This window comes from Cucumis melo, chromosome 7 (assembly GCF_025177605.1).
Source record: "Cucumis melo cultivar AY chromosome 7, USDA_Cmelo_AY_1.0, whole genome shotgun sequence".
Classification (NCBI taxonomy): Eukaryota; Viridiplantae; Streptophyta; class Magnoliopsida; order Cucurbitales; family Cucurbitaceae; genus Cucumis; species Cucumis melo.
The window spans coordinates 25,970,908-25,982,976 of NC_066863.1; the positions used below are offsets into that span (position 1 = coordinate 25,970,908).

Here is a 12,069-nt window from a genome sequence, read left to right on the forward strand (position 1 = left end):
ATAATTACATATCAACTACTAAGTTGTATAAATTTGATAAATTTAATATTTCTGTCGGTATGTGTTTAAGGCAGTAACATAGGGAGAGGTAGCTTCATTGATTAGAATTTTGTGTTTAACTATGGTGCCTCAGTTAGGACCTTCTTTGACAAAAGCTTATGGACAATGAGTTATGATAAATTTATATTAATTAGAGAATAAAAAAATGATAATTTTAAATATTTATATTTTTTATATTCGCCAGTGTCTTTAAACTTTCGTCATAATCTCATTTGATGGTCACTACAACATTTGGGGTCTAGAAAATTTAAATGATATTAAATCTTAGGTAGAGACTGTCATCATAGATTGAACTCATGACTTTTTAGTTTTTTTATTATTTAAGATCATACCCTTAGTTATTATTTATTACTTAGATAATTTTAAATATTCTACCTCTTTTATCTTTAATATCATATTTATTATCAATCAAATGAAGAACGTAACTTATGCTAGATATAATAATTTTCTTAATAAGACTAAATTCGATTAGATTATTGAAAGAAATTGAACCTATTTATTAAATATAATAAAAAAATTAAAACATGCGAAAAAAATTTGATAGATTTTATTATGTTTCGTCAATTTTTTGCAATATTTAAAAAGGTACCTTATTATATATTATTAACTTTTTTTTTTGTGCTTTGCTATTTATAAAGTTTGGATTGTAATTACGTTCTTTTTTCTAATAGTGGATTATGATTTTTTTATCTTTTATTATTTTGTTTGACAGTGTCTTATTTTACTATATATGAATGCAACTTATAATTGGGATGTCATATAATTAATTTCCCAATAATATACAATCTCAAATGTTTGAATTATATGAAAATTAAATGCGAGAAAATTAATTAAAGCCAACACTGTTTCATACAATATAATCAATAATATACATTTAGTAAAGACAAGATTAATGAGGATTATGGATATGGATACACTAAAAAATTCTCTAGATTTCCAAAAGGGAAGCTGCGAACGGATCAATCAAACGGAAATTTAGGGGATTGATTATATTTACACAACTTATTTGTTTAGTTTTTTTTCTTGAGAGTAAAAGTAAAATATATTAATTCATACAAAAAAATCTTTGATAATTATTTTAAATAAAAAAATTACTTAAATTATTTATAAATATAGAAAAATGTCATAGTTATCGGTAATATACTATCAATGTAAGAATACTTTAGAATCTATTATTATAGTTAGATGATGACATTTTGCTATAATTATAAGTCTTCTTACTTTGCCATATTTAAAAATAGCCAAAATTTATTTTATTTTATTTTTATATATTAAATAAAGATTAACGACTCAATTTCAATTTATATAATGAAAATTGTGTTCGAGTTCTTGTAGGACAAGTCGGAGAATAAATTATGAGAAGAAAGAACTTACATAATTGAATTATATATAAAACAAGCACACTTTTCTAAAATTAATAATAAGTTGAATTATAAATAAAACGAAGCACAATTTTCTAAAATTAATATAATAAGTTTCGAGGTTGTTTTGATTTTATTATTCCATGTTATCTTCTATAAATAAATCTTAAGATCTCATTTATTTGGACAACGATCTCACTCAAATTGTACGAATTAAATTGAGTTGATAGAATTTTTTGGACCAACCAACATTGAGGAAAGGAAATTGAGTAGGAGGTAGGTAGGTGTTAGAAAGAAGAAAAAATGGGTGATTGGAGAGCATTTAGAGAATGCATGTGAGAAAATTTGAATTAGATATTATGAGTAGGGTTTAGGGAATCTAATTTATAAGGCCATAATTTGAGACATACTATATATTTTTTTCATTTTTATAGGGAAATGGTATATGTAACACAAAGGGATAAGTTTTTCTTCTTTCTCCCTTTGTTAATCTCAAAACTTTGTCATCTTGTTTCTTTGGTTTGGCTTTAACAAGGCCATTGTATTTAAAGTGGGGACAAACAAAAGTTGTGTATCTTTTGAAAAACTTAGGCTCAAAATTGGAGGGTTTTTCTCTTTTTCTTTTTCAAAAAATAAAAACATAATTCCAATGAATGCCCTTGGCCTTTGGCTTTTTTATGCCTTTGCCTTTGCCAGTTTGTCTACTCACTGTTTCAGCCTTTGACATTATATCATCTTTTTTTTTTCTTTTCTCTTTCTATCTTTATGTGTATGTCTGTGTATTGTGTGTGTGTGTGTGTGTTGTGGGTTTGTGGGTTTATAGAAGAAAAAGAAAACACCATCATTGCTCTCACCATTATTATTTTGTAAAAAGAAAACCTTACACACACACATTCTACCCAATTCCCATGTCTATATGTTACCATTAGTTTTTATGAGAAAACAAAAGAAAAGAAGGATTGGGATTTCTCAAAGAAAAAGTTTTGATCAAAAGGTTACTTCCTTTTCTACAAGTCATCCTCATTCAAAATCTAACTTCTCAATTCTTAACAGGACTTCGTATTCACGTTTATAAATTTTCAATTTTTACCAATTGTATATATATGTTTTTATCCTAAACTTTAAACATAATCATATTAGACTATACAGACTATGTTGCAGTTCATTCACCACAAACCAAAAAACAAAAAATGTAAATGAATTTTATGCAAATTAAATTCACCGAATTTCAATGATATCAACTTTTGCAGACCTATATTTATCATATATGCAATATCATTGTATGCAATTTTAAAAGAAAAAAAAAATCAAAACTTGTATAGTATATATGGTTTGAAAATAACTTATTGGGATTGCAACACTTGTCTATAACTTGACAAATTTAGGGTCAAAGTTTTTCTTTTTAAGTTTTGAATGATATTTTTCTTTATCCTAAAGAGTACTCTTTTTCTCTTCCAAAAACAATATATGGTCTTCATGTCTCTCAAAAATGATATGATGTTGGTTATTTGGAGCCTAATTATGCATGATTTCACATTTTGGACTTTCCTCAAATGAAAAGAATAAGTTGATAGAGAATACGTGCAGTCGTCTATAAATTTTTTAAAAAATAAAAATAAAATAAGGGAGGTGTTTAATAGGTTCTTAACACTTTCAAACATAATTTTTAAAAAATTAAAAAATCAAGAGAAAATTAACAACTTCCTATTGTCTGTGTTCAACGAGTTTGTAAATTTTAAAGAACGCTGAATAATATCATTTAAACAAGATCAAAAGTTCAAAACTTATTAGATAAAAATGAAACCTTTAAAACTTACTTAACATATAATAGAGTCAAAAGAAAGTTGATGAAGGTTCTACTAGACTAACTTTTAAAACGGAAACACGGGAGATTTTACTAAACACAGAACCCTGAAGATGATTAACAACAGTACCTCTCAAATAACATGTGTGTTATATATTTTGCCTTTCAAAACTGAAAGTTATGGAAACTCACTATCAATAAAAAGATTTCAAAAAATGTTATTTTTATTTTTAGGTAAAAGGAAAAAAAGAAAAGAAAAGGAGAGGCACTAGTAGAGAGGGGCAATTGTAAGTGATGATTCCTCTTTTTCAGGATTCTAAAAATTAATATGAAAGGTGAAGAGGATGGGTATGATTGAAGTGAAAAAGATAATCATATATCAATCAATGAATATAAAAACAAATAGTATTATAATATATAATATTTATACATAAAAAGGATAGAGATTAAAGGCATTTATTTTGGGGTATCCCCCTCCATTTCATGCAAAGAAATAATAAAGTTTTGATTTTGATAATATAATAGCAATAGTGTCAAAGGAGAGAAGAGTACTGCCTGCATAAACCCTCACTTTTTAACCTTTTTTTTTTTTCTTTTCCTTTTCTATTTTCTCATCTTCCATTCTTTTAACATTTGAATTTTAGATGGACATGAGGGTCCCTTTTCCATTCCCAATAACTCAAAATCCCAAGGAAAAATAAACCCCTTTCTATGTAATCCCAAAAAAAAAAAAAAAAAAAAAAAGTGAGAGAAAAACCCTCTTTATTTTATTATTTTCTTTTTCCTTTTTTTGTTTTTTTTTTCTAGACCTTATTATTCATGAAGAAGTTTCAAAATGGAAAAACTATTCATTTTTAGGAGAGAATGGCATTCCATAAGTAAATCAAGTTTAATCTGTATTATTCTTTTCACATTTGATAACTTTTGTTGGATTAGCTTAATTTGAGTGCCATTAATCCTTTCACATTTGATAACTTTTGTTGAGTATTTTAATTAGATAATTAATCACCAAAATTTTTAGGTAGAAAAAAATGTTAGATATTAGCAAATATGAGACCATGCAATTTTTTTTCTTCTTATTTTTCATTTGCCCTATCTATTCTTTTTAGCATTTTTCTTAGACTCTATTGCTATATTCTTTAAGAAACATTGTCAAACATATCCATTACAATTATGTAAAGGTAGTTTGATTTTCAAATTTTCAATTTGAGTCATAATTTGATTTAATATATAAACAATAAGAGTAATTATTACTTCGGAAAAAGAAAGGAAAAATGTAGTAAATTCTAGCCATTTTAACATGTTAGTTCATCTTGTGAGTAATCGGTGTTGCTACCAAAGGAATTCAAAAGGTATAATAATAACAAAGAACCAAAAAAAATCAAAACTTTTAAACCTATAAAAACTAAAAGATTTAATTTAATGTAAAAATGATGGGAGGAAGTAAAAGACAAAGAAAAGTAAAGAGAAAAAAAAGGCATGTGATTGTTTTCATATCTTTTCCACAAAAGTTGATAACACAAATGATGAAAATTGCACAAAAATTAAAAATAAGAAAAAAAACTAATAATATGAATAAGTTTAAGGAGAAAAATATAATAATGAAATTGTGAAGAAGAGAGATTATGGCGGCTGAGGAATCACCCCCTAAATTCCGCCTCTAATCACTCCCTCTAATCTAATTATTTTCATATATTTATATTGAATTATGATGATGATGATGATGATGATGAAGATTGAATAATGATAATAATTATATGAATAATTAATGAGGAAATAATTAAAAATAGATCTCTGTTATTTACAGGATAATAATAAATATAGTTAGGAAGAAAACGAAGGTGTTTCAATTATGTTTGATAATGGCGGATTGTTAATTAACGAAGATGATTCTCTATTTCTCTTTCTCTCTCTCTACTGTAATTCTCTCTTTTCTTTTTCATCACTTTCTTCCAATTTTCTTTGATTTCTTCTTTTTTTTTTTTTTTTTGAACTAATCAGAAGAACAAATCCATGGTTCCACCATACCTTCATTTCTAGCTCTTAAATTCTCCACTGCTTTATCGCCGAGGAATCCCGACGAATTTCCACCACCGGCGGTGTACCTGATCAATTTCCCGTTCAGATTTCCGTTACTAGATCTTAAATTGATACCTTGTTGATTCGATTCTCCAACGCCACCCCCCATGACCCAGTTCGCCGGAGTATGATGGTGGCCGTTGTTGTTGTTGTTGTTGATGTTGTGGTTGCCGTTGCTTCTGGGTAAGCCTTGACCGGCCGGTGAGAGGCCATGGCCACCGTGGGTAGTTAAACCGAACTCCTCGAAAATACCCATTTTGAGATTCTGTTCATTGGACGAAGAAATCAATTTGTTGGGGTTGGATTGAAACATGTTTTGAATATCAAAAATTGGGTTTTGCAAATTGCTGCCGGCGAGAAAAGTCGAAGGCGACGGAGAAAGAAACGGCGCTTTTTGTGGAAATGGTCGGAGAAGGTAAGTCTGTTGTGTGGAATTAGGTACAACGTCTAAATGTGTAGAAGATGATGTTCTGTTACCGCCACCACCACCACCACCACCGAACAGATCAAATCTCGCCCCGGCGTTTCTCGTAAACGGAGAAGAAGATGAAGAAGCCGTAAACGGCGGAGCTGGAATTCCGGTAAATTCCTGAACCATAGCACGAAAATTCGTCGTATCCGTCGTTAAAACCGTCGTCGGAGCTCGTCGTGAAGCTCTCGGCCTCTTCTTCGAGTTTCTACCGGTGTTCACTGCACCGCCACCACCGCTGGCACCGGCGCTGGCACAATTATTAGGAATGTTTTGCAAATCAGTGTGATCAGAAGGAGCGAAGGAATTAGTAGCGTCAGATGGATGGTTATTGTAATTCTGGACGGCAGAGTAATTATTAGAAATTGGGGATAAATTGTGATCGGTGGTTGCAGAATTGGGAGGTGGAGGATGGAGATCGGAGGGTATTTGGTCGGATCTGACGGTTCTGGACCAAAGCATATCGAGATTGAGAAGTGGGTTTTGATTAGAAAGGTGTGAAGATCGAGGATCAAATAAATTGGAGAGAGGATCAAAGATGGCGGCGGCAGAGGCGGAGGATTGAGAATGGAAGTTTTGAGGGAAAGAAGTGAAGGCGGCGGAGGCGGAGATAGAGTCGGAAGGTGACTCAAACTCGTCGTCGCCGCCGCTAGAGGATTGCATACTTCCACTATTTCCAGAATCCATGGAGAGAAAACAGAAAAAAGAAAAAAAAAAGGGTGGGAAAAAACCGATAACTGAAGAAGAGGGTGTGAAGAAGAAAGGCAATAAATAAACTCGGTTGAGTAATAAAGGCAGTGATGATCTAAAAAACAAAAGGACAATTTGTTTTATTTTTATTTTTGCTTTTGGGATTTGAAAATAGAGGAAAAAGAGAAAAAGAGAAGAAACCCAACTGACAAATATGGGGGATTAATTAAGAATTTTTTAAAAAAATATAATAATAAAGAAATTTCATCGTCAAGTCTTCTTCTTCTTCTTCTTCTTCTTCTGGTTTTTAATGGCAAATAGAAAAAAAATAAAAAACAAGTGGAGAATTAGGGTTTCTGTGTTTGGAGAGAGAGAATGGAAAAAGGAAGGGGAAAAAATTAATTAAAAAAAAGAGGGTGCTGTAGGCTTTTCAATGGATTTAAGAGAGAGGATGAAAATAATTAAAGAAAATTAAAAATATATAATTAAAAAAAAAAAAAAAAAAAAAAGAGAAAAAGATAATAAAGGATGAGAGTGGGGTAAGGTGAAGGGAGAGAGAAGATAAGTGATCCAATTTGGTCAATCTAATAAGTATACCAATTTTGATTCTCTACGTTAAAAATAAAAACACCATTTTACAATATACCTTAACCTTATATTTTTATTTTAATCCTTCACTCTACTTTTAACTTCAACTTTCACTATTTCTTTTTTATTCCTTTTTTATTTTCGACTTTCATTTCTTTTTTTTGATCTCTCTCTCTCTATATATATATATTTTGCTTTGTTTTAGTATTTAATTTACATCATTAGAGTTAATAGGTGTATAAAAACATTTCAATTAGATTACCTTTCAAAGAAAGAAAGCAAAATGTTGGATTTGGTTCTACTACTTTCGATTTCGATTTCTTTTAGTTTTTTTATTTTCTTTTAATTACTTTGGAAGTGTTTTTTATATTTTAGCATGGGGTTATACCATCAATGTTTTTTTTACATATTAATAGTATATTAATTTCCACCAAAATATACTAATTGAAATTTTAAAATATAATTTAGTCCAAAAAAAAAAGATTTAAATCTATTAATATAATCTATTTTAAGTTACATCTCCGATTCTTTAACTTTTAACTCATCTAAACGATTATTTAATACAAAGTTAACGTTGGCATGACATGTTAATTGGATTCGTATGAGATTGTAAAGGAATTAAGGTACGAGAGCTAGCTAGGAAGATAATAATATTAAGGAAATATGAACCAAAAAGTTGAATTTAAAATGTACTTCATTCATCCATGTCCACCATTCATTAATTTTTAAAGTTTTAAATCATTCTAGTTCTCTTAAATTCTTTTATTCTATTTTGTCCATACATTTTAAAATGTTTTATGTTAACACTACAAGAAAATGGAGAATTCCCGACGCCGAAAAGCACGTCGGCATAAAGAACGTCGGGAATAAGGGCTTTCCCGACGCCCTCAACAACGCGTCGGGAGATGCGTCGGGGAAAACCACCTTTCCCGACGCACCATGAAGGCGTCGGCAAAAATACATCGGGAAAAGAGGTTTTTCCCGACGCCGTGAATAGTGCGTCGGGAGCGGCGTCGGGGAAAACCCTTTTTTTCCCGACGCAACATGAAGGCGTCGGCAAAAAGTAAATCGGGGAAAAGGGGTTTTTTCCCGACGCCGTGAACAGTGCGTCGGGAGCGGCATCGGGAATAGGGGTTTTTCCCGACGCCGCGTTAAACGTCGGGAAAAGGGGTTTAATGAGCGTCGGGAATTCCCCTTTTCCCGACGCATTTTGAGGGATTTCCCGACGCCACGTCACTGCGTCGGGAAATCCCCTTTAAATTCGTTTCAGTTCTGTATTCACAGAACCGAAGCCGAGAGGAGAGGAGAAAAAGAAAGGAGAAGAAGAAGAACGTCGCCCGGCCGTGCTTTCCTTTTGTTCCGCCGCCGTCCGTCGCCGACCGCCTCGCCGTTGTTCCTCGTCGCCGTCTGCCACTTTAGGTAAGTGAAATATGTAAATTTATTTAGTTTTTTTAGGATTTTTTTTGATAAAAATTAGTTTAGGGTTTGTTTGTTTTTTTGTTTTTTTCTTTTTGTTTCAAAGTTAAAAAAATGTATGTATTATTGAAATTGTTTAAAGTTCTTTTTTGTTTTTGTTTTAGGTTTGCTTTAGTTAATTAGTTTTAGGATTAGTTTTAGAATTTAGATTTTGAAATCGTTTTAGGATATAGATTTTGAATTAGTTTTAGGTTTTAGTGTTGAATTTGAATTTGAAGTGGTTTTAGGATTTAAGATTGACGTTGAGATTGAAGTTGAAATTGAATTTGAGATTGATAAAAAATTTGAATGTGTAGAGATTTTTGAGGTTATATTGAATTGGGGGGGGGGGGGGTGTTTATTGAATTTGAGATTGTGATTTAGGATCTCCAATTACTTAGTCGTTTGAACTTTGAGAAATACCTAATAAACTTTTAATTTTGTGTTTATACAAAATGTTTAACATTCTTCAATCTTATATACGGATGGTTTTAATGGGTCTACTCAACATATTTCTTAAAACATGAGATTTATGAGAATGTGTTAGAATGCTAAGTTTCTGAAAATATTAGAGCAAAGAGATAATTTAAAGCAAAGCTAGATTTGAGACTTGCTTAATGCAAGAGTTTCTTTTTTCATAAGCATGCTAACTTAAGAAAGTTAAAGTTTTAGCATGAGATTTTTGAATATGCTTAAGTCTATACCGAGATGTCTTGATCTGATAGAAATTCTATGGGGAAGATTATCTTGTGTACAGTGGTCGTGTAATTATTATGAAATGGAATTACTACTTATCTGGGGAGAGGGAGGTTTAAGTTAAATTGAAAATGTTTGTTTTCTATGTCCATAGCCATTATGTCATATCGACCATCAAATTTTATGGAGACGGACGATATGTTCCTCCAGTTTGAGGACGATTTAGATAATAACATCGCGGGAGGGTCATCATCTGTGGGCGACAATACGGGTGAGTCTAAGAATTTTCTTCATTTTAACTTACAAATATTTCATGTTTTTTTTCTAACTTTATATGTTATTGTCTATTTATTGAGCAGAGTCTTCTTCTCAACAAACGACTCCGACTCCTAGGAGACGTGCGCAGTCTCGACTCTTGGAGTTAGAGCGCCACGTTGCAATAAATGGGCGCATTCCGATGACGATCGTCCCTGGAGCGGAGAAGCCTATTTCTCCACACGCCGTTCGCTTCAGCCAGGCGATAGGCGTGTGCGTGCGAAAGACATTTCCCGTCCGCTGTCTTAAGTGGACGGACGTTGGGAGAGAATACATTGAGGTCGTCAAGGGCGACCTCCAGGTAATTAAATGCACTACACATTTATATATGATTTCATTTGAAACATATCTAACTTTAGCCAATCTAATGTGTTATGTTTGTAATGTGCAGCGATTCTTTGTGCTTGATTTCAATGATCAAGCGATGAACAGGTTTGTTGAGCATCAGATGCTCACGACCTTTAAAGAGTTCCGGGCCGACTGTCATACACATTTCAAAAAGTACAGCGACCCGGAGGAGGCTCGTGCCAACCCACCAAACGCATTGGTTGGACGTGATGAGGAATGGCACTTCCTCTGCGACCATTATATCAGCCGTGCATTCCAGGTATTTGTCATGATTAATTATGATAACAAGTTTTTATATGTATAAGAAATAAACAATATAATTATTTTAATGCAGGAGCAATCACGGACGAACAAGGCTGCTAGACAGAAGCAGCCTTACAATCATAGTAGCGGGTCCAAGTCGTTTCTACAACGACAACATGAGCTCGCTGAAAGAAGAGGGCAGCCGGTCGATCGTGTGGAATTGTTCCGGGAAACACACGTTCGAGCTGGGACATTCGTGTCGCAAGCCGCCGAGGATGCGCATGTAAGTTATACCCTTATTAATTATCCACTTTTATTATATATTTTTGCGCGTTACCTAACATAATTTTTAAATTTGTTGCAGAATCAAATGCTGGAACTCCAATCCCAGCCTATCCCAGAGGGTAGTCAGCCACTCTCTGAGGATGAGATATGCGATCAGGTGTTGGGTAGACGACCAGGCTACTCAAAAGGCCTTGGTTGGGGACCCAAGCCGAAGGCCCGCAGAACGGCAAGTGCAAGCAGTTCGTCGACATCTTGTTCGCAGTCCACACAAAAAGAGATTGAATTACAAGCTAAACTTCATGAAGCTTTGGAACGGATTGAAGTACAAGATAGAAATCACCAAGCATTAGCTTCACAAGTGGAAGCTATGAAAAAGATGATTGAAGACCTAACTCGTGCACAACAGGGACCACCACATGATCCCTAGCTTCATTATGTTTATGTTTTTTCTATATTGAGAACTATATTTTGTTGTAGTCAACTTATTCGTATTATTAATTTTAATTCTATTTTTTTAATTTGTGTTTGTATATTTATTAATTTATTTTAATTTAATCCAAAACGTCGCGAAATTTTTTTGAGCAATCCGAACATCATTGTGAATGTTTGAGCAAAATATTATAAGGAAAAAAGTAAAAATAAAATATTTTTAAAAATATATAAAAAAAATATTTCCCGACGTTCATTACGTCGGGAAAAAAAACGTCGGAAAACAGGTTTTCCCGACGCCGGAATATGCGTCGGCATAGACGGCGTCGGGAATAAGGTTTTCCCGACGCCGTCATGCCGACGCATATTCCGGCGTCGGGAAAACCTTTCCCGACGCTGCTTTGGTACGGCGTCGGGAAAGCCTCTCGCGACGCATTTCTCCCGACGTGCTTCCCGACGCCGTTTTGTACGTCGGGATATCCTTTTCCGACGTACTTTGCATTTTCGCCGACGTATTTGTGCGTCGGGAGTGCCCCCGTTTCTTGTAGTGTAAGTTCCTGAAAAGGTTTATTCTCTTCTTTTTCTTTTGTTTTTTTTTTATTACACTAAACATAAATTTAGTATAAAAAAAATTCATCTTTTAGTTCGATAAATATAGAAAAAGAATCTAACATTTAACTTTAGAAAATATAACAAATACCTTATCTCCAACTATATATATACTTAGATTGATGTACGAAGTTCGAGACACATAACTTAAAATAGTAGGAATCTTCACTTAATGTGCAAGTTACTTTTATTATTATTAAAGAAAAAAAAACAAAAACATGTATAAATTTAAATGCCAAAATAGAAAGTTTAAGAACAACTAAAACATAAGATTTTATAAAGAAAAAAAAGGACAAAAATAAGTATAAAAGAAGGCTAAAATAATAAACATGAACATGAACAAGAGCATATGCATAATTAATTAAAATGAAAGAGACTAATTAGGTGGGCTATAGCAAACTATATATATATATATATATATATTGTTTTAAAATAAAAAGAAAATTAGGGTAGATGGTAGTTGATTACTATACTATAAAGCTATTAAAATGATGACTATAACATTCGTCACTATTACTTCTTCTTCCACTATCTCAATTTAAACCAAACTTCCTAAAGATATTATCTCTCATAGATTAAATTAATTCACTGTTCATCTATCTATCTATATATAAATATAAATACTATTTTAATATTAA

At 32.2% G+C, this 12,069-nt stretch overlaps 2 protein-coding genes across 4 annotated transcripts; one reads left to right on the forward strand and one right to left on the reverse strand.

Annotated features, from left to right (window-relative positions):
• Positions 1–4,969: 4,969 nt before the first annotated feature.
• LOC103494411 (uncharacterized) lies at positions 4,970–6,889 on the reverse strand. Its single transcript, XM_008455561.3, has one exon. The coding sequence runs from the start codon at positions 6,458–6,460 to the stop codon at positions 5,219–5,221; it is 1,242 nt and encodes a 413-aa protein (XP_008453783.2). The 5' UTR covers positions 6,461–6,889; the 3' UTR covers positions 4,970–5,218.
• Positions 6,890–8,240: 1,351 nt separating this feature from the next.
• Positions 8,241–10,911, forward strand: LOC127150172 (uncharacterized). 3 transcript variants are annotated; one of them, XM_051087209.1, is made up of 6 exons: positions 8,302–8,470; positions 9,357–9,473; positions 9,562–9,818; positions 9,909–10,124; positions 10,200–10,391; positions 10,473–10,911. In XM_051087209.1, exons 2-6 carry the CDS (start codon positions 9,362–9,364, stop codon positions 10,818–10,820), a joined length of 1,125 nt encoding a protein of 374 aa, XP_050943166.1. In that variant the 5' UTR covers positions 8,302–8,470; positions 9,357–9,361; the 3' UTR covers positions 10,821–10,911. The 3 variants fall into 3 exon arrangements, with proteins under 3 accessions (XP_050943165.1, XP_050943164.1, XP_050943166.1); XM_051087208.1 differs by having other exon boundaries at positions 8,241–8,470; positions 9,562–10,124; positions 10,500–10,911; XM_051087207.1 differs by having other exon boundaries at positions 8,292–8,470; positions 9,562–10,124.
• The last annotated feature ends 1,158 nt before the right edge of the window (positions 10,912–12,069 follow it).

Coding starts and splice junctions, on each gene's coding strand:
- LOC127150172 (XM_051087207.1), top strand. CDS start 9,362: ATGTCATATCGACCATCAAATTTTATGGAGACGGACGATATGTTCCTC. Junction 9,474..9,561: donor ATCTGTGGGCGACAATACGG/GTGAGTCTAAGA, acceptor TTTATTGAGCAG/AGTCTTCTTCTCAACAAACG. Junction 10,125..10,199: donor ATATCAGCCGTGCATTCCAG/GTATTTGTCATG, acceptor ATTTTAATGCAG/GAGCAATCACGGACGAACAA.
- LOC103494411 (XM_008455561.3), bottom strand. CDS start 6,460: ATGGATTCTGGAAATAGTGGAAGTATGCAATCCTCTAGCGGCGGCGAC.